Consider the following 23,795-nt stretch of genomic DNA (forward strand, 5'->3'; position numbering starts at 1 on the left):
TCTTACTGATGAATGATATGTTACCATATATTTTGTCTTCACCATATAACCACGAGTTTGTATCCGTTATTGTTGGTGTAATCAGACTAATGAAATCGTAAATCCCTGCTCAGATCAATATCATCGAAGCCTTTCATATATTTTTTTTTATAGATACTTCCATTAAATCATTCCTTAACCTTCTGTTTTCTAAAACCAAATAAGTTTAATTCGTCTTGTCTGCTCTCATCAGATTTGTTTTTGTGTTTGGGAATCATCTTAATAGATCGTGGATGCGCTTTCTGCGTATTTATTGAGGTAAGGTGACCAAAGCTTTTTGCGTATTTATTGAGGTAAGGTGACCAAAGCTTTCTGCGTATTTATTGAGGTAAGGTGACCAAAGCTTTTTGCGTATTTATTGAGGTAAGGTGACCAAAGCTTTCTGCGTATTTATTGAAGTAAGATGACCAAACCTGAATGCAGTATTTACGATGTGGGTACTCACTGCTCACTTGTGAATTGTAGACATTAGTTTTTCAGATTTCAGACTGCTCACTCGGGGAAGCCTAGATTTTTTTTTTTATTATTCTTGTGAGGCAGGTAGGCGGGAGGGGACTTCTACATTCGTAAATGCACTGGCGAATTAGAGTTAGTTCTTAATGTCTTCCTCCTCATTTACGTAGCGCGACCAGGTCCTTATTTTTTGCCTATTCCTTTTCAAAATTGATGCGTAAAATGTTATCCATTAGACTCACACGTCACCCTTGAAAGAACGTATATTCTTTAAGTGTTTGTTGTTGTCAGCGTGCAACCATAAGCACTCAGATTTTGTCATAGCTCTTATTTCCCAGCTCAGCGTCATGTGCAGCTTTTCATGTCATAATATAACGCATAGTCTTTTGTCATGGACATACTTGAGTAGGAAAGTGATTCCAGTACTGAGCCATACAGCACACCTCTTGTTACGTGAGACTTGACCGGCAATCTGCTGCTTGTTTCCCGTCCCAATGACTGGTTTCCTGTACACTGGCGTACAACCCGGCCTGTGCCACGCTCAGTGATGGCTTGCTGTAACCTTTCATGTGGGATTATATCGAAAACTTTCGACAATCTTAATAGATGGCGTTACTTCATTTTTTTATATTAACTGATGCGTCACAATATATATATATATATATATATATATATATATATATATATATATATATATATATATATATATATACAAAAGCCTGAGCCAGGTACCCATTTTATCGACCAATCCTCAGGGGTGGATGAACAGCTGGGTTGACTTTGGACCGAGTGCCGCAGCCAGGATTTCAACCTATGCGTTCGACCCTGGGCGGTCTGTGACTGCGTCACGGTCAGGAACGCTAACCACTCTCTACACCGCGGAAGTCCATCAAGTTTTGATAATGTTGATAATTTAAAAGCAATCAGACAGACTTGGCAGACATGAAGAGTGTCGTTAAAAACAATGGCACGAATCGTTGATTGATATGTGATCCTGAAAATTATTTACAATCTTGTGTCACTGACTTGGGATGTCAGGCTAATTGCTGGACGGCGGCTTGTTCTGGGACGTGCTCTAAGTATGGATGTAACACTGGCAAGCTGCTGGTCCTCTGGAATTTCCCTGTTGCAAGTATTTGATGAAGAAGACCGTCTTTCACTACCCCGGGTAAAACATATTAGAATCTTCCATTTTATTTGATTTAATTGCATTTGATACTGATAGTAAAGCTGGACCATGTGTGTCGGAATGGTGCAGATTGTTCACTACACCCAGCAGTTGGAGTGGACCTTAAACATGACTGGGATAAATGCACATGTAAAGGAGTCATTTAGGATCATCATCGTCTTGACTTTATTGCACTGAACCGAGTCTCCGTTTTCCAAGACGACCAATATAATGCTTCCTGTGTGACGCACAATGTTCACCTGCCCACGACAACATAAGCTGCCGTGTATTCCCTCAGCGGTTGTTGTATTATCTTGTAATACAGCTGTAGTTGACGACTACTGATTTTATTCATAAAGGTATTTACGTCTTTGGTCATCTCTATGCATGTTCCAGTGCCGATCTGATTGTGAATGTGGATGATATCGCTCATCATCTGACTTAGAGCTGGTCTTCGGTGTAACGCAGGCCCGAGGCCTGGCCAAGTATGACAACAGGAGAACTTAGTGTGATGTCTGGCCATGTTCTTCCTAGGTAGGCTGTCAGCCAGTCAGTCAGTCAGTCAGTCATTGGTGGTAATGAGACTGGCTATTGTGATATTGAGCGACGGCGGCGGCGGCAGTCAAGACCTGCGAGCATTTTTTGGTGGCTCTTGGTCCATGCGAGGACGACGTAAACACGCAAGTTGACCCCGACAACTGCTGGCATAATACCTCCTCTAGAGGTGTAGTAGCTGGGGGACGGAAGGAGGGGGGAGACAGGTAAGGTGATCGGGCAGGGGGTCTGGTGAAGGAGAGAAAGGTGGTTGAAGTGTGAGGGAATTGCTTAAGGGAGAGCGGCGGAGTAGTAGGAGGAGGGAGGTTGTGAAGAGGAGGCGGAAGGTTCATAGATGGAGGATCAGACTAGAGGTGGAGAGGGAAGGATGTGTTGGAAAAGAGAGAGTGGTGCGTTAAGTGGAAGGGTATGGAAGTGGAAGTGGTGGAGGGAAGGGGGATATTTAGAGGAGGAGGAAGGGAAGAGGGTGCTTAAGGTTAGGAGGGGAAGAGAGAGTGCGAAGTAGTGGAGTGGAGGGGGAGGAGTGGTGGAGGAAAGGCGGGGTTGGAGGGGAAGGGAGGGAGAGGTAAACAGTGACCAGTAGGGGTTGGGGGGGGGGGGGAACCCGCTGGTTAATTGTCGTTTATTATAGTGTTTTAGCATCAAGCCCTATTACAGCAATGGCCGTGTTGGTGTGGTCATTTTACCCGAGGCTCCCCGATGGATCCCCGAGCCATTTTTTTCTCATTGTTCTTTTCTTGCAGGTTTGGGCTACTGGCACATTTTGCATATTGGGTGCCTCTGTTCGTGATGTGTGGGTAGGGGAGGAGGCCCGGGGAGAGCCGCTGGTAATTTAGATAGGGGCCCTTGTGTCCAGTGTTTTGGATATCGTGCAGTGAGTGATGGTGATGAGGGAAGGCGTCGCGCTGTCCTCACCTGACGTTACCTTTCCTTGTTTTTCATCCTGCTCGGGACTCGAGCCAAGTAATAGTGACAGCGGAAGTTGCGGTGGAATCCTGCAGTGCGGTACCCTAACGGTTAGGTTTCTGCTGGAGGTGGCCTGGTCGCGTGTGGCAGAGGGGGGTCCCTTACAGCCTTAAAGACAGTGGAGGCGGGGCAGGTGTCAGAAGGTTCCATTGGTGCAGGGGATAGTGAGTCTCCAACGCTGTGGACGGTCATGCAAGATGTCATACCAGGCTAGGGTATCCCCTGCCTTTACTCTACAGATATTGGTTATTTTGATCCGGGCTGGAAAGTGTTCTAGGGACAATTAGTAATGCCTTGTCAGTGCTTTATATCGCACGAGACAATATCTGCTATATTCCGGACTTAGTTTTCGGTGTTCACTAAAGTATGGGACCCAGCTGTTGTTTGCCGATGATGTGTCGGTGTTGGATAGCATAGCCATTGCTTTATGTCTTGTAGACACTATTCTTACGGGGCGTTCTTGGATATATGACTTCTTAAACCATCATATTTTCGTTTAGTTGGCGAGTTGAATAGCCCCGGGGAGCGGGTGTTAAAGTTATGACAATGTAGTTATGTCAGCCATGCTTTGTTAGGGTTTATTTACCTTAGTATTCTGTGCCCGAGTCGCAACGAAAAGGATTCCATAGTATGGGAAGAGAAAACAGGGTAGGGTATGAGGAAGAGCCATGGTGGTTGTTGACGTAAGTCAGCTATGGGGAAGCTGGAGGATGAGGGTTTACGAGCAGCAGTAGCAGATGAAAGGCACCACTTTTGTTGTTGTCTATTGCCATGGTAACGGGAGCTAGAAGGGAGGAGGGCCCACCCGTCCGTCTGTCCGTCTGCGTGTCGGCTAGCCCGGGCCACAGCCTGTGATCACACACACACGCTCGAGGGCCCACGCTGCTGCTCCTGCCGGTACTACACCATATGTCTACACCCACCCCTCTCTTTCTGTCTACCTAGTGAGCCAGCACTCCAGTAGCTGTCAGGTTGCGCTCCTTTGGCCCAGCTTTTTGTCCTTTCTACCTTACCTACACGTAGATTGCTGGCTTTCAGTCCACAAACATAATCTAGCTCATACGTAACATTTGACACTTAACTCGTTCTTCTTAACCCTAGATTTTCGTAAGTACTCATCGTCATATATATATATATATATATATATATATATATATATATATATATATATATATATATATATTTCTTTCTTCTTTTAAACTATTCGCCATTTCCCGCGTTAGCGAGGTAGCGCTAAGAACAGAGGACTGGGCCTTTTTTGGAATATCCTCAACTGGCCCCCTCTGTTCCTTCTTTTGGAAAATTTAAAAAAAAAAAAAAAAAAATATATATATATATATATATATATATATATATATATATATATATATATATATATATATATATATATATATATATTTTTTTTTTTTTTTTTTATACTTTGTCGCTGTCTCCCGCGTTTGCGAGGTAGCGGAAGGAAACAGACGAAAGAAATGGCCCAACCCCCCCCATACACATGTACATACACACGTCCACACACACAAATATACATACCTACACAGCTTTCCATGGTTTACCCCGGACGCTTCACATGCCTTGATTCAATCCACTGACAGCACGTCAACCCCTGTATACCACATCGCTCCAATTCACTCTATTCCTTGCCCTCCTTTCACCCTCCTGCATGTTCAGGCCCCGATCACACAAAATCTTTTTCACTCCATCTTTCCACCTCCAATTTGGTCTCCCTCTTCTCCTCGTTCCCTCCACCTCCGACACATATATCCTCTTGGTCAATCTTTCCTCACTCATTCTCTCCATGTGCCCAAACCATTTTAAAACACCCTCTTCTGCTCTCTCAACCACGCTCTTTTTATTTCCACACATCTCTCTTACCCTTACGTTACTTACTCGATCAAACCATCTCACACCACACATTGTCCTCAAACATCTCATTTCCAGCACATCCATCCTCCTGCGCACAACTCTATCCATAGCCCACGCCTCGCAACCATACAACATTGTTGGAACTACTATTCCTTCAAACATACCCATTTTTGCTTTCCGGGATAATGTTCTCGACTTCCACACAATTTTCAAGGCTCCCAAAATTTTCGCCCCCTCCCCCACCCTATGATCCACTTCCGCTTCCATGGTATCTTTCTTTCATACTATTCGCCGTTTCCCGCATTAGCGAGGTAGCGTTGAGAACAGAGGACTGGGCCTTTGAGGGAATATCCTCACCTGGCCCCCTTCTCCGTTCCCTCTCTTGGAAAACTAAAAAAAAAAGCGAGAGGGGAGGATTTCCAGCCCCCCGCTCCCTCCCCTTTTAGTCGCCTTCTACGACACGCAGGGAATACGTGGGAAGTATTCTTTCTCCCCTATCCCCAGGGATATATATATATATATATATATATATATATATATATATATATATATATATATATATATATATATATATCCTAAGACCCTTGTCTCGAAAAAAATCTTGGTGTTACTTCAGAACCCCATATCTAGGAGCTGCTGCAGCTCAAGACAGTGTTACTTCAGGGAAACAATGGACTCCATTGTAGTGAGAGGCTCTTCCACGAGACTGTACTGCCTTTAGTCAGTGGACGAAGATACAGCCTCGCCATAAGTGACTTTCACTCGCGGTGTGACCACGGACAGGCGGAGTTCGGGGATATATACCAGTTGGAGCGCTTATCAGTCCAGTTTTTGTTGTTGTTATTTCATTCATATACGTGTTTATTTATTTTTCATCTTTGTAGAGCATTTTGGAAAAAAACCTCAATTAGAAGTAAAAGAAATCTTACCTTGAACTTAAGATTTGGTTTTGGAATGTCCGTTTACTACTGACGTGGTTACGAGGAGCAGAACCAGTGGGTGGAGTATGTAGCAATCCCCCGGCTTAACTTTCTACCTTATATATATCTTATCTTAGGGGCAGATTTAAGGAGCAGTTTCATATACGCCATCTCCATCTAGCTATCTCTTCACTTCTTTGGGTTCTTGCTTAAAAGGGACACGCACCATTGCTTTCTCGAATATTTCGCCCTCCAACATGAGAACACTTGCACAGCCTTCAAATACCTCTGGTCTGTCTCGGACGTTGCAGATAAGGAGGTCACCTTGTGCAGCTCTCTGGATTTGGTTATAGAGGTCACATACTCAGATGGATAGCTTTTACCGGCAGAGAGGAGTTGAAGGGTGGGTGGGTGGTCGAGCGTGTTGCTTGGGGTTGATAGAGGCGGCAGGAGGACGCGCTGGTGCCGCCCCTGCCAGGTAGTGATGCTGCTCTTCTCTGCTCTACTGCTACGCCTCTCCTTCCTTGGATACCGTAGCCTGCGCCAGGCCCGCATAACTGATGGGGAAGTTGGATCAGGTATTGTAACTCTGGATGTAGGAGAGGAAAAAGTTGTGGAAATGTAGGAGGTAGGGAAGATGGCTGAGATTGTGGTAATGGTAGGCTCCGCAGGCTAACCCTATCCCTTAACCACGACGGTACTACCCTTGAGCAGGATGGTGTGCTCCTTGAGCACGACGGCACGGCCTTTAAGTACGATGTGGGTATCCTTGAGCACAGAGGTTTGACTCTGGAGCACGAGGGTTATACTGTTGTCTTGCTTGTAACCTGTGCCTTGAGGGTTAGATCACAGGCCAGGCAGTGGTACCCGGGCGTCACACCTCCATCCTCAAGGATCATGCCCTCATCCCTCATGGGCTTAATGATCCAACCTCGCAAAAGGTTAATTTCCGGGACAAAATAAAAGAAAAAATAATCTGCATAAGATTTAGGTCTACTCGAATTTCTCTCTTGGACATATACTGTTACTATAGCCCAACAATTGTTGTAATATCCTTGATGTTTTCTTTTTTCCCCAATGACTTCAGCCACTGACTCATGTCTCCCTCGAGTCCACGAGAGAAATATGAAAAATGACTAAAGAAAAATAGACGAAAGGAGAGGAATAGTGTAGGAGTTTTTCATGAGGTGATCACTTACAATTTTCTAGATATCAGTGATCCCTCCTGTGATGAATTGTATTGAAGATATAACTTACCATTTATTTATGTTGGTCCCGCGAGATATCTTGTAACCCTCCACCACTTTGTCCACCCGCCAAACTTCCTTCGTTAGGGCCTTGTCTGACCAGGCTGTTTTATGCAGCAGGGCTGTATTTTATTAGCAGCGTCGTTACGTTGGACGTGTACTGTAGCCTCCCGGAGGATGAGCGAGTTCGTGGCAAGTGGGATGATGGGTTACCTGTGGGAAGAACTAATCTTGTAGTGTGTGTACGCTCCTTCAGCTCTCACGGCCTGTGCATGTAAAGTTTATATATATATATATATATATATATATATATATATATATATATATATATATATATATATATATATGTATATATATATATATATATTAGTGTAGGTATTACCGGATTCTGCCTGCAAGAGGTTACACTGCGAAGAGAGAGTCACCTTCGGGGAGGTTGTATCACCGTCAGTGGACGAAAAGGAGCACAATTTTGTCCAGGAACTTCACACTCCAAAGTCCGTCATTCCTCTGCTACCGGTTGAAGCGCACCTTTAAAGTTGTAGAAGCTACATAGAAATGGGTACTAGGTTCGTTTAATGAAAATTATATATATATATATATATATATATATATATATATATATATATATATATATATATATATATATATATATATATATATATTGATTGATTGATTGAAAGAGATCACAATTGAGCGCGTGACACAATTAAATTTCTCTCAACCACAGGAAAATGAAACACGATAATTTCCCAATTGCACTTTCGTGCATTGATCACATCATCAGGGGCAACACAAGAAAGAAATATAACAGTCAGTTGATTTACATTGTAGAGACGTAGCTGGGACGCCATTTGGTAAACAAGTGACTACCCAAATGGCGTCCTAGCTACGTCTGTTTCTCTCTTGTGTCTCCCCTGATGGTGTGATTATTCACGAAAGTGCACTTAGGAGATTATCGTGTTTCATTACCCTGTGGTTATGAAAGGAATATATATATATATATATATATATATATATATATATATAGAGAGAGAGAGAGAGAGAGAGAGAGAGAGAGAGAGAGAGAGTCTCCGTGCATGTGTGTTGTATGCCAGACACTGGAGCTGTCAGTCTTGGGATGATTGAAGGCGTGAGAACGAGCTCGTACCTCCCTGGTCACGGGGGAACACTCTGGTGGCCGCCTTTGCAGGTAGAATCCCCCGGCCGAAATAGTCTGCTGGATCAAACCCCGGGTTAAGGGCTCTCAGATTACGTTGCACACTTTCAGCCCCACGTGGAATATAAAGGAAGAACAGTACATACCATTATGATGGGTTATTTCCTTACACACGTCGATGGATGAGTTTCTTGGGTGTTCATGAAAAAACTGTGTTACTTGTGTTTACCAATTTGATGTTTCCTCATTAATGCCGGTGCAAGATTTCGTGGGATATTTATGCAACTCTTGTCGTACTATTTTATTTCATAATGTTTACCAGTTTGTAGTAGAGAAGCCAATACCATTACAATCTAATGTGTCAGACAAGTGTTAACAACGGGTCTTCTGGGCTCACTGCGGCCGCTGTGTAAATACCAGACGGGCCTGATATATACTTTGTTTTTCCTGGTTCATTTTTCATTAGAAACGTGTGGGGGAATTCTAGCCCCCCCCCACCCCCGTCTCTCTCTCTCTCTCTCTCTCTCTCTCTCTCTCTCTCTCTCTCTCTCTCTCTCTCTCTCTCTCCCCCACGTTCGAGCACGACGATATAGTGGCGTGACCAATAATCTAACCTGTAGGGTTAGGATATAAGGCTAGGCAGTCGCAACCGAGGGTCGCATCGTCGTGTTTAAGCATCACTTTGTCGTGCACGAGGCCCTCACTGTCGTGTTCGAGGGTCGTACTGTCGTGCTGAAGGGTCATACCCTCGTTGTTAAGGGTCGTGCTGACGCGCCGTACTCACACGTCATATCATCATGCTCACATGCTCGCACTGTCGTGCTGTTGGCTTGTGTGACATAGTAATGCATGTTACATATACACACGGTAAGAAATAGGGTTTTGTTGATCAGTGATGGTAGATGGTCGTATATGTCGTGTTTTTATCCTCTTGCCTTCTTATAATTTTTTTTCTTTACCTTGGTAGTCGTCACGCTTGCCTAGAGAAACATGGAAGGGAAGAAGCAACAGAAATTTGGAGACCAACCCGGTAACTTGTGGTATTGTATCACTGTAGCTTAGTTCCTGTATGCTCTTGTGCCGTTTGTACAGTATTGTCTGTCAGGAGGATGGCGATGAGTGCACGATGAATTCGTTGCCCCCCCCCCCCCCCCTTTTTTTCCGGCAGAAATCAGAATCAAATCCCATCCGCGGTCGTGTGCGTCCACCAGCCGTCCGTACCTCGCTGACCCCTAATTTATCCCACTCATCGCCGGCCGGGGCGCCATCTTGGGTGCGGGGCATCGTTATTGCAGTGTACGCCGCAGATCCGGCGGGTCGTGGGAACCTTGCCGGGATCGGAATGTTAAATGAATCGGCGAGATGACCCTGGTTGGGACTGGCCAGCCAGCCAGCCAGGGAAGCGGGTGGACGGCGCTGGCTAGCTCCGTCGCCTCCCTGGCCTTACGCCGGCCCCTCCGTGCATACCCCTCGGGTACGGCAGGACAGTTCTGGACCTGTGTGGCCAGCAAAAACGAGACGTTCTCTTGGGAGAGAAGGCCGCCCTTGTTCTCAGTGGATCCTGGTCCAAAAAATGGTCATCTGATGACTGAGTGATTGAAGGTTGGCGGACCTAGTGGATGTGGTGTAGGGGATGAAGGTTTGGCGAGTTAAGGTAGAGAATGACTTAGGAAAGACATGTCAGGTGGTTAGGTCAAGCACACTGCTTACAGGTATTAACTGATATAAATTACTTTATCAAAACTTCAACACGCTACAGTCGCTGCCGTAAAGTACACGAGAGATTGAACAGTAAGATGCAATCTTTTGACTCCTAGCGGGTTATACCTTCCGTCATGACGAACAAGGAACACAAGCAGTGACATGTGAGCCGGCCTCATGGATCGCTACAGACCATCTAGTTTTGCTCGGGGTTAAGATAACATATTGCCTGGTTCCTCCAAGGTTGCCAGTAAAGTGGCATCTGAATTCATGATTTGTAATGGAATATGAAGGCTTTTCATATTGTTTTATTTATACTTCAAGATGCTATTCGTCTTAGCTTCTATCTTCAGTGGATTACCCCTTAATACGCGTCATTACTTTCAAGAATTTATACGTGTGATAGTAAGGTCCGGCTCTCACGGCATGATATTCTTCCCCATATCCACAACGGGTAGGGAGACCCTGGGTATGACGGGCTTTCCTCTCTTTCTGATCATTAAAGAGTCGTGTCAGAAACCAAGACCATCATAGGCTCGTATTGTTGTGCTCACGAGTTTAAAACCAAATTTCGAGTGACTGGTGGTACCTACGTGTTTTCCTAGTTTTGTCGTCGCTTTACGTACATTATGGTTGCCCAGGAGCAGGACTACAGCCCCTGTCATCATTTGGGCCTGGTTCTGCCAGGTTGTTTACAACTCATTATTTGTAGGGATGACGGTAGTGGAGTGGAGAGATAGCTGGTTGGGTAGTGGTTGCAGGAGTTTGTAAGATAAACTCTTTTAATTAGTATATGATATGACTCATGTGTTACGCAGTGGCCATTCTGTGTCACTGCCACGAATAGCACGACCAGGATATTCTAAACGTTTAGAGTAGAAAGCTTCGATCGTGCGTTACGGAACAATAAGCAGCTCGTTATTATCACGGGGCTGGAACATATAAGGGGTCCTCTGTGATTCGTGCTGGTGGCCCGTTATCGCGGCTGGTCTTTATGCGAAGACTTTAGAGACGCAGTTTCTACATACCCACCAAACGCCAACCACATGGTTACCGCTAATTAGACACACACACACACACACACACACACACACACACACACACACACACACACCTCCCCATCTCTCGGGGGGGATGTCCCAACCAACCCCGGATATTATTTTTTCTACCCAGGGAAATTAATCCCCTGAGTATAACGGTGTGACCTTTGAGCATGACCCTTGGGTATCGTAGCCTCACCTTTTTATTGACCCTTAATGGTCAAGTCAGAAGTTAGGCCATCATAACCTGAGGGTCGTGCCGTCGTATTAGAGGTCGTACTGTGTTGCTGGAGGGGTTTACGTAAGAAGGGGACACCCCGGTTTAGTGAGGTTTCCTGCGGCCAGCATTACCCCAATGACGGCTCATAACCCGACCCCCTCGTCCGTAATGAAGTCATCAGTCGAGAAAGTGGGAAAGTATTCCCTAATTTGGTCTTTTCTGAGGACCGTAAGGAAGCTTTTGTGGGGGAATCTGTAACATGAATGAGCTCTTTGAGAGAGGTTGGCAATGTGCGACGAGGGCCCTGGGGGATGGGAGGGAAGGTGTCTTGCGTGTAGACGGGTGAAGCTGTGAACCCCACAGGCGAGGCCGTGGGTGGGAGGGAGTCTGGGTGTGAGGCATGAAGGGCGAGGCACCATTGACCTCGGTGGTTCGTCGCGTGATGGATGGCAAGCGGGCTGTGTCTCGCCCATGGGGAGGGTAGAGTGGCTGGGATTCCTCCGCCGGGGTATCCATCCCAGGCCTGTGTGTCAGCGGATCAAGCTAAGAGTTAGCTGTGACGTATTTGAATTGTCCTGGTGAGACATGGTGCAGCTCCAGAGATGTGGAGCCGATGATCCTGCCTGTCTCCAGACAACTGAGGCGAGGAGAGGAACAGAGCTAGAACCTAAGACGTTCATATTCTTGTCGGAACATGAGCTTGAGGTCCAAGGTGAAGAAGGACGCTGTTGAAACTGTGAGGCAGGCGAGAGAGCGTGTTTTGAGGTCTTAACTCAGGAACCCTTGTCGGCATTGTAAGGTTAGGGGAAGGGCTCTCTCTTGTTTCGTAGATGTGTGTGTGTGTGTGTGTGTGTGTGTGTGTGTGTGTGTGTATGTGGGGGGGGGGGGGGGAACTTACCTGTTCTTGTTTTCAAGGAAGTGATCGAACCTTGATTATGGTCCTTAGATAGGGGATAGGATCCTTTTTTGGACTGACGCTCAGATGAATCAGTAGGACCGTTTTTTACCTCCTCGGTGGTGATGGGTTGGGTCCAGCAGTAATGCTCAGGGGAGGATAATAGGTTCCTCTGGAGGCCGTCGGGTGGGGAACCTTCGGGATTTTGTCCTCGAATAAACAAGGGGAACTTGAGGGTTCTTCATGGAGAAGGTTGTGGTGTGGTTGGAGGAGGAACATGGCGGATACTTAATGTGAACCTGGGACGTGTGGAGCCCCTTACATGCAGGGAAGGGACCTGGAGGGGTCAGGAGCTGGTGAGCAGGATGGCTGAGGGGATGGCCTAGTACGTCTCCATGTGGTAGTGTACCCTTTGGAAACCCGAGGTTGTGAGGGAAGGGCTGGCTGGAAGCCTCACGCTAGGAGAACAGCTTTACGAACGCGGGCGAGAGAGGCGGACCCGGCTGGAAGCCACGCGCGAGGGGCGGAGCGTCTGTGAGTAGGATGTGATGGGCGGGGCTTACCTGAAGCCCGGCATGATAGCCGAGATTACTGCAAGTTTGGCGTAAGGTGTGGAGTTTGACGGATATTTGGTGCAAGGCAGAGGAGCAGTTTACCGGAAACCTTGCGTTAGCAGTGGAATCTTGTGTGTGGGAGAGTGTTCGAGCTTACCTGAAGAACGGCCCAGGTGATGTGACTAACTGGAACCCTGGCCTGAGAAGCTGATAGCTTGCCCGAAGCTTGGCGTGAGAATCTTATAGCTTGACGTGTAAAGCTTGCCGTGTGAAGCTTGCAGCTTACCCAAACCTTGGTGGGTACAACTTGCCGCCAAGCATGATATGAGGGCACAGTGTTACTCAGAGCCTTTCGTGAGCTTGATACGGCTTGCCCAAAGCTTGTCGTGAGGAGAGTACAGTTTCCCCAAAGCTTAGTGTGCAGAGGCTGCAGCTCTGGCAAAGCTTGAAGTGAAATGATTATGCATAGCATAAGGGTGTCGGAGCCTGTCAGAGCTTAGCTTAAGGGGCGGGACCGGAGGGAAGTCATGCTAGAGGGGCGGGGTTTGTGAGAGGCCTGGCGTGAGAACCGTAGCTTGACAAAGGCCTCGGCCAGGGAGGCGGAGCTCTACAAAAGCTTACCGTAAAGGGAGGAGCTTTCCAGTGTCTTGATTTTAGCTTCCCGGAAGCCTAACTTGAGAAGTGGAGCTCCCTGGAATCTTAGCTTGACAGCTAGAGTTTCACGGAAGACTTACGCGAGGGCTGGAGCTTCCCGGATTCCTGGAGTGAACGCTGAAGCTCCTGGAAGCCTGGCGTGAGGGCTGGAGCTTCCCGGAAGCCTGGCGTGAGGGCTAGAGCTCCCCAGAAGCCTGGCGTGAGGGCTGGAGCTCCCCAGAAGCCTGGCGTGAGGGCTGGAGCTTCCCGGAAGCCTGGCGTGAGGGCTGGAGCTCCCCAGAAGCCTGGCGTGAGGGCTGGAGCTTCCCGGAAGCCTGGCGTGAGGGCTAGAGCTCCCCAGAAGCCTGGCGTGAGGGCTGGAGCTCCCCAGAAGCCTGGCGTGAGGGCTGGAGCTTCCCGGAAGCCTGGCGTGAGGGCTAGAGCTCCCCAGAAGCCTGGCGTGAGGGCTGGAGCTCCCCAGAAGCCTGGCGTGAGGGCTGGAGCTTCCCGGAAGCCTGGCGTGAGGGCTAGAGCTCCCCAGAAGCCTGGCGTGAGGGCTGGAGCTCCCCAGAAGCCTGGCGTGAGGGCTGAAGCTCCCGGAAGCCTGGCGTGAGGGCTGAAGCTCCCGGAAGCCTGGCATGAGGGCTGGAGTCCCCAGGAAGCCTTGCATGAGGACTGGATCGTCCTGGAAGCTTGTTGTGAGGACTGGAGCTCCCGAAACCTTGGCGTGAGGGCTAGAGCTCTCTGGAAGCCTGGCGTGAGGGCTGGAGGTCCCGGAACTCTGGCGTGAGGGCTGGAGGTTCCAACCCTTGAGTGAGGGCTAGAGATTCCTAGAACCCTGGCGTGATGTCTGAAGGCTTTTGGAAGCCTGGCATGAGGGCTGAGGCTTCTCGGAAGCCTGGCATGAGGACTGGAGTTTCTCAGAAACCTGGTGCGAGGGCTGGAGCTTACAGACACCTGGCGTGAGGGTTGGAGCTTTCCGGAAACCTAACGTGATGGCTAGAGCTCCCGGAAATCTGGCGTGAGGGCTAGAGGTCCCTGGAAGCCTTGCGTGAGGGCTGGAGCTCCAGGAAGCCTTGTGTGAGAGTTAGAGCTCCCCGGAAGCCTGGCGTGAGGGCTAGAGCTCCCCGGAAGCTTAGAGTACGAGGATGATAAACAGTAACAAGCCAGTAAGTTGAAGGTACGGGAAGTGGCCACTGGCTGTGAGGGCTGTGTGTGTGTGTGTGTGTGTGTGTGTGTGCTCCTCCCGGTTGTGATAGGTAGTGGACGACACGCGCGCACACGCTGCCCCTGTCAGCGAGTCACGCGGCAACACGCGCCAGGCCTGCCCTCCCTCCCTACTGTTACTGATCACCCCCCCCCCCCCACCTCAATCATCCCCTCGTTACCAGCCCTGCGCTCCTACCACTGGTTGTACTGCTTTGTTACTCTCTCTCTCTCTCTCTCTCTCTCTCTCTCTCTCTCTCTCTCTCTCTCTCTCACACACACACACACACACACACGCACACACACACAGGTCACAGTAAAGAGTGAAGGCCGTGGTGACTATTGTGGCAACAAGAGCTTAGTATTATCCTGAGTGACGGCTGTGGGGGTGGGTCATATTGTGTGTGTCTGTGTGTGTGTGTGTGTGTGTGTGTGTGTGTGTGTGTGCCATACAAGGGAGTAGTGAATGCCTCGTGATGGGTCATGAATTGTTGTTTAGACAACAACCCCCTCCCCCCCACTACCACCACCACTCAACAACAACAACAACAACAACAGCTGGCCATGCACCCTCCCTGCCAGCTGTGTTGTGTCGAGCTGGATGATGTACGTATGTAGGTCGGGAGGAAAGATAGCAGGAGTGGCGGCTGATAAACGATATTTGTAGTGATCTTATACATGCGTAGACCGAGGGAGATTTTTGTATATTTGTGTGTGTGTGTGTGTGTGTGTGTGTGTGTGTGTGTGTGTGTGTGTGATATATATTCTGTGTATGTGTCTCTTTGGAAGTGTATGTTTGCCTGTTTCTATGTCTACATATATATATATATATATATATATATATATATATATATATATATATATATATATATATATATATATATATATATATATGCGACAAAGCAAAATAAATAAAATAAACAAATATATAGGGGAGAAAGAATACTTCCCACGTATTCCCTGCGTGTCGTAGAAGGCGACTAAAAGGGAAGGGAGCGGGGGGCTGGAAATCCTCCCCTCTCAATTTTTTTTTTTTTTTCCCAAAAGAAGGAACAGAGAAGGGGGTCAGGTGAGGATACTCCCTCAAAGGCCCAGTCCTCTGTTCTTAACGCTACCTCGCTATCGCGGGAAATGGCGAATAGTATGAAAAAAAAAAAAATTATATATATATATATATATATATATATATATATATATATATATATATATATATATATATATATATATATATATGCGTGTGTATGCGTTTTTGTGTATGTTTGTGTGTGGTTATCTCTGATGTCGATTTACAGTGGAGTCCGTGACATTATTGACATGTGGAGGGAGTCGCGTGACGGGACAGCCAGGCATTGAGCTGGCTAGAACACTAACTAACTCCTCAAGCCTTGTCCAGCTGCTCCACGGTGACTGACGGGACTCCAGCCCTTCCTTATCTTGCCCTTCATATCCTACATGGAGACTTCCTGAGTTCAATTCCATGCTAGATTTACCTCTTCCAGAGGGGTCGAGCCAGATGTAAGATGGCCTCCACATGTGTAGTATTGTCGTGTTCCTGGTCGTTGCCAGCAGCAGCCAGAGTCGTTAGTAGTTGATGTGAGGTGTTAATGTCATGAACGTTTGATTCCATTCTATCGGTCCGCCAGGTGCTGACACCCACTATCGGTCCGCTAGGTGCTGACACTCACCATCGGTCTGCCAGGTGCTGACACTCACTATCGGTCCGCCAGGTGCTGACACTCACCATCGGTCTACCAGGTGCTGACACTCACTATCGGTCCGCCAGGTGCTGACGCTCACTGTCTCTGTCTCCCTTGATATTTTATTAATCTCATCCAAGTATATTAGATATCTGTACGCAAGTACAATGCTTATGGATGTTCATAATAGAGAGTTTGCGCAGTAGTCGTCTGGGCTTGTTTCACACACACACACACACACACACACACACACACACACACACACACACACTAGAAGGAAATTTACTGGCGATATTCGTATTTTGATCTGAAGCTGGTAATAGGCAGGCAAGAGTGTTCAGCGTGTCGGTTTACAACACTGTCTTGCTTCGCGTACTGGATTCCCTCTTGTTGGCAGTGGACGCTTGCCAGGTGCCGTGGTATACATGTCGGAGGAACATACGTTTTATATCTCATATGCGCGCATGTTGGAGGTATTGGTAGGTGTGTATGATAAGGAGGGATGTGAGTGTGTGGAGGTGAGGAGGGGCAGAGCGGGGTCTGGGTAGTGTATGGGGTGAGGAGGAGCAGGGAACACATTGATGATATGCTACCGCCATGCCTGACAACACATTGCTTATATATACTGATGGATCTTTGCTGGAAGACGGTAAGGCGGAGCTGCCTCTGCTGTTTACTGCAATAACAACTTTATTCACTCTCAGCTAGCAAAACTTAGCCCTTGGTCCAGCTCTGCTTAGTGCGAACTGTGTAATATTCTCATGGCAGTGAGACATCTCGTCCAGTTCCGAGTACACGCTGCAGTCCTCTCTGACTCCATACCAGTTCGTGCAACGCTCTCAGGAAGGAGTGAGTGCTTTACCTCTGCTTGTTGAAGCTTATAACAGTGGCCTACGCGCCCAGTTACTGTGGATACTCTCACATGTCGGACATAATCTCGGTAAGCAGGTGTGGAGGGGCGGGGCGGGGCAGGGGAGTGTGTGGAGGGGCGGGGCGGGGCAGGGGAGTGTGTGGAGGTGAGCAGGGACGGGTCAGGGAGGTGCAGGGGATTGTGAGGAGGGGCGGGGCGTTGCGGGGCAGGGTAGGGGGTGTTGGGCTGATGATATCCAGGAGTATGGCCATCGATCATGGTGGCCCCACGTGTTCCCTGGCCAGCTAACAGTTGTGACTTGACAGACAGGTGGGTGGAGGTCCTCTCAGCCGTCTCCACCCTCGCTCTTCCTCCCCTCACAACTTTCTCCCTTACTACATTGCCCTTCCTGTACCTTCCCAACACTCCTCCCCTCCCTTCTCTGATCCTCGTATTGCCTCCCCTCCCACCCCAACCCACAATCATCCTGGGAGAAAATCGTTAATAAGTTGTTTTTTTCGTAAAGGGAAATTTTCGTGTGGGATGCGATCTGTCGACCTCGTGCAGTGGCAGTTCTGGTGTTATCTTCTCGATACTGCGGCTAAAACTATGTATATATATTTTTACAGAGTCAGGAAGCTATTCGTGTGTATACATTTTTATACAAGGATAAGGTAGACTTGTGAATTGATTTGGTGATTCAGTTTTATGTTGAACTAAGTTGAACGATGTTTCTTGAAACGACTTAAATACCGGTGAGTGCACCGAATCCTTCTTTTTCTTTTAATCTGATTGGAAAATATCAAGTTATTAAGATTGGAACTTGTGATGTGCTCTGTCAGTGAAAGTTACAGGTGTGTAAATCATTTGTGAAGTGATCTCTTTACGGATGAGACTCCATGTGTTGTGCATCACCAGTGAAGTTATAGTGTTGTATCATTAGTGGACCTGGAGCCGTGTATTGTGTGCTTGAGGGCGGGTGGTGTGTGAAGCGAAGCCCACCCGCTGTTGGTGTAGACTATGGTGTGGTGGGTCTGCTGGCGGCCAGGACGCCCGCTGCTGCTGCAGGAGATGATCAACACGGTATAATGCCCAGGTGGCACCGCCTCCTGTAGAGCCACCACCATGTACGCCTACGCTGGAGCCTATTCTGGAGCCTACATGGGCGTAGGGTCCGGGGTGGGTGGGCTGTCAGGGGGGAGCATGACAGCTCCCGCAGCCCACCACCACCAGGTGCTGGCCACGCCCACGCCCATACCTGCAGCAGCTGCCGCCCACACCATGACCACCACCCTCCCTCCCACTACTGTCAAGAGAAGGTAAGTCTACGTGTATCTCAGCCCCCTACACTACCACGACCTGACCCTTACGTTACCACGACTTAACCCCGGAATAATGTAGTCATCATACTGGAAGTTTATCATCTTACTCAAGGGGGTTAAGTCGTCGTAGTGAGAGGGTTAGTGTAGGCCCGACCTAAACTGAGGGCACACTTATATCTGTCAGCATCATTTTGTCTCTAATAACAAAAACGGCTTTAATGTGTTTTAGATATGGTTGAAAATTAGTTTTCACATGGTACATAGTAACTTATGAAAATAGATTGTGCAAGCAATCGTCGAATGGTTGGTTTTTTATTATGTAGTGTTGCTGTAGTACTACGTCTTCGTGTGTGTGTGTGTGTGTGTGTGTGTGTGTGTGTATGTGTGTTTGTGTGTTTGTGTTTAGGAGCAACAGCAGCAGAAGTTTTATGAAAACGTTTGCAGGTGCTAGAAGCCTTGTAACGTTCTGCAGGCCCTTTAATCTTGTAGGGGTTTGTAGATACCTTCATCTCCGTGATGGAATCTATGGATCCAACATGATTTGTGGGTGTAAGATGGCCTTTATGTATTCTGTAGGTGTCATTTTCCCTAGAAAGATTACATTATGTAGATGTCAACTAGCCATGAAAAATGTTGTAGGTATCACCTAGTTATGAACCGTGTTGGGAAGTACCGTTCATCATCCCTGGAGAATATATTGGAAGAACGAGTCAATCGTGAAAGATTCCATAGGAAGGTGAACAAGGCGCTGGTGTCAGCTTAGCTTGGTTCTGTGATAACATGACGTCAATAGGGAAGGATCAGCTAGGTGTTAGCGAGAGACCAGCTTGGTGCTAACGGAAGTCCAGCCTTCACGTGTTTCAAGAATCTGAAAGTGCTATCCATTTCTGATGAAATCTGAAGGCTTCACCCAGCCCTCGAAGCTTTTATTAAGGTAGTTGTCTGTCGTGAGGGACTTTGTAATAGCCAGCCATCCCTGAAAAATATTTTGTCGGTGTCAAAATGCTTTGAACAGTTCTCTTGGCGCGAGCCTGCCTGGAGTGACACTTCAAGTGGCCCCCCCTCATCCTTGAAAGTTGTTTTTGTGAACCGTGTCATTCAACCCTGAAAATTACATCAGATGCCACAGGTGGTGTCTGTTAGCCTTAAGGGATTCTATTGGCTCTTGCCAACCATGGTAGACGCAGTCGTTGTTTGGCCACACTTAAAAGGTTCTGTGGATGTCCCCAACTTTGAGATATTATGTCTGCGCCAAAGAGAAAATTATGACACGATAAATGTCAGTGTAATGTAGATGATTATCATTTTTGGTTTTCTCAGAAACCTGTTATAATTATATATCTTAGTATAATAGAACAGTGCTTGTTATACGATTCCTGTTATGTTAAATGGACAGAACAAGTTAGCGAGGTTATGTATGTGAACATTGCGCGCGGCTGCCAGGTATCATCATTTAAGTGTGGTGACAGTGCAGTCATCAGTGTTGTGGTGACATCTCACCCCGGCTGTAGATCAGGGTTGTGGTAACATATTGCAGGGGTAGACCAGTGGTGTGGTTACATGTTGCAGCAGTAGACTAGGGTTATGGTGAAATGTTGCAGCTATAGACCAGTATTGTTGCAGCATGTTATTGCAGCAGTAGAAGACTACAGTTATGGTAACATGTTGCAACAGTAGACCAGTGTTGTGGTAGTATTTTGTCGAAGCAGTAGCCTAGTATTGTGGTAACATGTTGCAGCACTAGACTAGTGTTGTGGTAACATGTTGCAGCACGAAACTAGTGTTGTGGTAACATGTTGTCGAAGCAGTAGCCTAGTATTTTGGTAACATGTTGCAGCACTAGTGTTGTGGTAACATGTTGCAGCACTAGTGTTGTGGTAACATGTTACAGCAATTGGCCAGTATTCGTCCAGATAACGTTCATTCCATTGGCGGTAGTTAGTCTTGTCTTCTGGTGTGCTGTGGTGGATGCCTCATGTATGTCATGGATGTTTACCAGGGAAGTTCTTAGGCAATTGATATTTGGTAGTTAAGGTTTGGAACAGACAGGATTTTCAAAGACTGCCTTCTCATAGAAAACCAGTTGATACAGTCTCTCTCCTCCTCTCTCTCCTCTCCTCTCCTCTCCTCTCCTCTCCTCTCTCTCTCTCTCTCTCTCTCTCTCTCTCTCTCTCTCTCTCTCTCTCTCTCTCTCTCTCTCTCTCTCTCTCTCTCTCTCTCTCTCTCTCCTTCCATGTAATCATTGACAAAATTCCTTCGAATGATGGAAAGCTAAAGGAAAACGTAAGACCCAGCTTGGACATAGACATTATATTTTGCCTACTAGGAGTCAGTGACCGGGAGGAGCTCAGTTTAAGTTTTATTGTAATATACATATTGTCTTATGATATACATATTGTCTTGATATACATAAAGCATTTCAGTGAGAGTGTGGGGGGGAGGGCACGTACCTGAGGGTAGGTGGAGGCCAGTATAGAGCGTACAGTGGGCACTGTACATGGACATAAGCGGGTGACAGGTGGCCCAGGGATCCCGAAGTGTTCCCCATCCGTCAGAGGGCGAGGGAGGTGTAGGATACATCAGATACATGATACATGATCACAGGATGTTATTTAATGCTGATAGCAACATATGTGACAAATATTTTGCGTAGTAAAGAGCAAGTTTAGAATATGTCATACAGACACAGTGTAACGTACAGTCGTTAACATTAATAGGAAAAGTCAAACGTGCAATATACATTGGCTGTGTAGTTAGATTATATACTGCCCTTAAGCATACTGTTAACCTTGAGAATATTACAGAGACGGTCAAGGTACATAACGTACTGGACATTGTAGTTACAAAGGATTTGAAAATTATGATATGATCAACTACTACTAAGGTAGGTAATCCTAATGTGATTGATTCGCCTACGTGTACAACTTTGATTCGAGCAGTAGTTTTAAAAGTTGAGTGAGTCATGTAAGTAAACAGAATTATTAATGTTAAAAAAATATGTATATTGTGATGATGTACATGTGCTGGGGGGAGGTCTGCTGTTTGTTACGGCTCTCCCTGGTGAAGGATCGGAGACCTGCGTGCTGGGTTACCTTATTATTATTATTATTATTATTATTATTATTATTATTATATAACCTAGACTGCTTTTATGGGCTTTTCCACGCTCGAAACTGCAGCCTACTGAGGAGCAGGGAAAGGATGACTTCCTTTGAGTAAGAATGTTCCGGACAAGACTCTCTCCGTCCACTGGCGGTGGGTGCTGCTGTTACCCAGCCGAAAGTGACTTGTCCCGCGATGTAGGCTCCTGCAGTCCGGTAGCACCATAAGTTAGGTCTTGTAACTTGAACTGCCGGAGCTTAATTTATAATGTTTTGTTAGTATTGCTTGAGCCAAAAACTCTTAAAGTCATTTATTTTAGATGTTCATAGCAAGCTCATGAACATTTTCATTGATACTTCATTTACACAACATCTTCAGATTTCAAAGAAAAAATGTAATTAAACATGATGGTTTTAAATACAATGAAAAGCTTGAAATTGCAACTTGCAGGTTTAACTATTTTTGTCACAAAATAACTGCTTTACTGTCAGGGTTTTCCATTAGTCAAAAATTTTTGGTTTTCTAAAATACAGAGTTGCACGCCATCACCCATTACTGCCCTCCTCTTTACTGTTCCATTTGTCTGACAGATATATAATATGTAAATTTCTGATTTCTCTTGGTCTCCCTTAATTTCGTCTGGTTATACTATTATCTGTTGAAGAGAAACGTCAAGGTAGGGATAGTAAGATGGACCCGGTAGCTCTCACCTGGACCTGATGGTTGTTTTAGCAGTCAACGATTGCCTCGTCTTGTTTAACGAGTCACTTCACGCACGGGTACCTGGTGCAGCCATGGTGGCTACCCATAGCTCATTTTTCTTAACGTTCCTTCAAATTAATTGGTATAACATTTGTCCTCCCTGTTCATACCATTAACGTTATATGAACTCTTCGTTAATGACTTAAACCTTACGTGTCAAATCCCTTGCTCACATTCGCATGTCTGGATTACCTACACACATCAAGACTTAATATCAAACGTAATGGTGAATATTGATAGAATCATATTATGCCAGTTTCAGATATTGTTTTTTCTTTAAAAAGTCATCCAGCACCTACAGGAAAGTTGCTTACGATGGATTGATTCTAAATGTCTGTTATAACCTTATAGTTTTAACCCTTTCAACATAACAGTACGACCCTTGAGGACGTCGGTACAAACCTTGGGCACAGCAGTACGACCTTTGAGTATGATGACGTGGCATGTGACCTGAACGGTAAGTGTCAGGTCAGATGTGTGGCGCCATAGTACCCAAGCGTTGTACCATCGTGGTCCTGGGGTCATTTAAACCTACGCTGTCAAAATATCCTCTGAAGTCCTTCTTACTGATTTACAGTTCCTTAAACAGTCTCCCAGATTAAGCTGTTGTGTTAACACATTTGATGACACATATATAGGTTTTCTGTTTGGTTAACTAACCAGCATTGACCTCCAGACAACAGTCGCTGATTGCCGTATCTCAGACTGGTGTCAGTGAGTGTTGTTGTTGTGAAGAACAAGTTTGTCGGAAATGTTTCGATAAATCATTGTTAAGAGTATGATAGAGTAACTCACTCGACGTTTGATTACGGTACTTAATCCCTCAAGTAAGGTGGCGTTACCTATTGAGCCCCAAGTCTTAATGCCGTGAGTCCAATTACATTTGATCCTTTGAGTACGACTACTTAACCTCGTGAGTACGATACGTTAACCCCATGAGTACGGCGAGGTAACCACTTGTGTGTATAATGACGTAACCCCTTGTACGATGACTTATCCCCTCGAGTACGACGATCTAATCTTAGCAGTACGACGACTTTATCCCGAGACGCTGGTTCATCCTTGAGTACGTTCCCAAGGGGCTAGGGATACGGTGCCGGCTACTTTACAGTGGTCTGTTGTGTACGTGCAGGAGGAGGTGTAAGTGCTGGCACATCTCTAACAAGCGTGACCGTTCTAATCTCTCCAACCATCGTCCTGTTTCTCTGATATCTACCATTTCCAAAGTCACTGAATCCATCCTCGGCTCCCATATCCTGAGACATCTTGACTGTCACAGTCTTCTTTCTGATCACCAGCACTGTTTTTAGAACATGTCTTAGATTAGCTGAGTTGTGAGAATAGGGCAACATGAAACATTTAGACTTGAACCTATTTGTCACATTTTTGTAATCAGAAGCATAAAGTGTCTTCCTAGCTTTCCAGTAAGCTTTGTTCATA

The 23,795-nt window shown here is 46.5% G+C and overlaps 1 protein-coding gene across 10 annotated transcripts in view; it reads left to right on the forward strand.

Annotated features, from left to right (window-relative positions):
• tgo (Aryl hydrocarbon receptor nuclear translocator homolog tgo) overlaps positions 1-23,795 on the forward strand; it is a 942,634-nt gene that overhangs the window by 418,954 nt on the left and 499,885 nt on the right. For 5 of the 10 annotated variants that reach the window (XM_071670152.1, XM_071670713.1, XM_071670053.1 and 2 more), the window contains exon 2: positions 17,799-18,488. The exons of the other annotated variants lie outside the window; for them this stretch is intronic. In XM_071670152.1, coding sequence (XP_071526253.1) covers positions 18,295-18,488 — 194 coding nt within the window. In that variant the 5' untranslated portion in view covers positions 17,799-18,294. The remainder of the gene's footprint in view (positions 1-17,798; positions 18,489-23,795) is intronic. 10 annotated transcript variants of the gene reach the window in all.

The sequence above is a fragment of the Panulirus ornatus genome, chromosome 1 (genome assembly GCF_036320965.1).
Source record: "Panulirus ornatus isolate Po-2019 chromosome 1, ASM3632096v1, whole genome shotgun sequence".
NCBI lineage: Eukaryota > Metazoa > Arthropoda > Malacostraca > Decapoda > Palinuridae > Panulirus > Panulirus ornatus.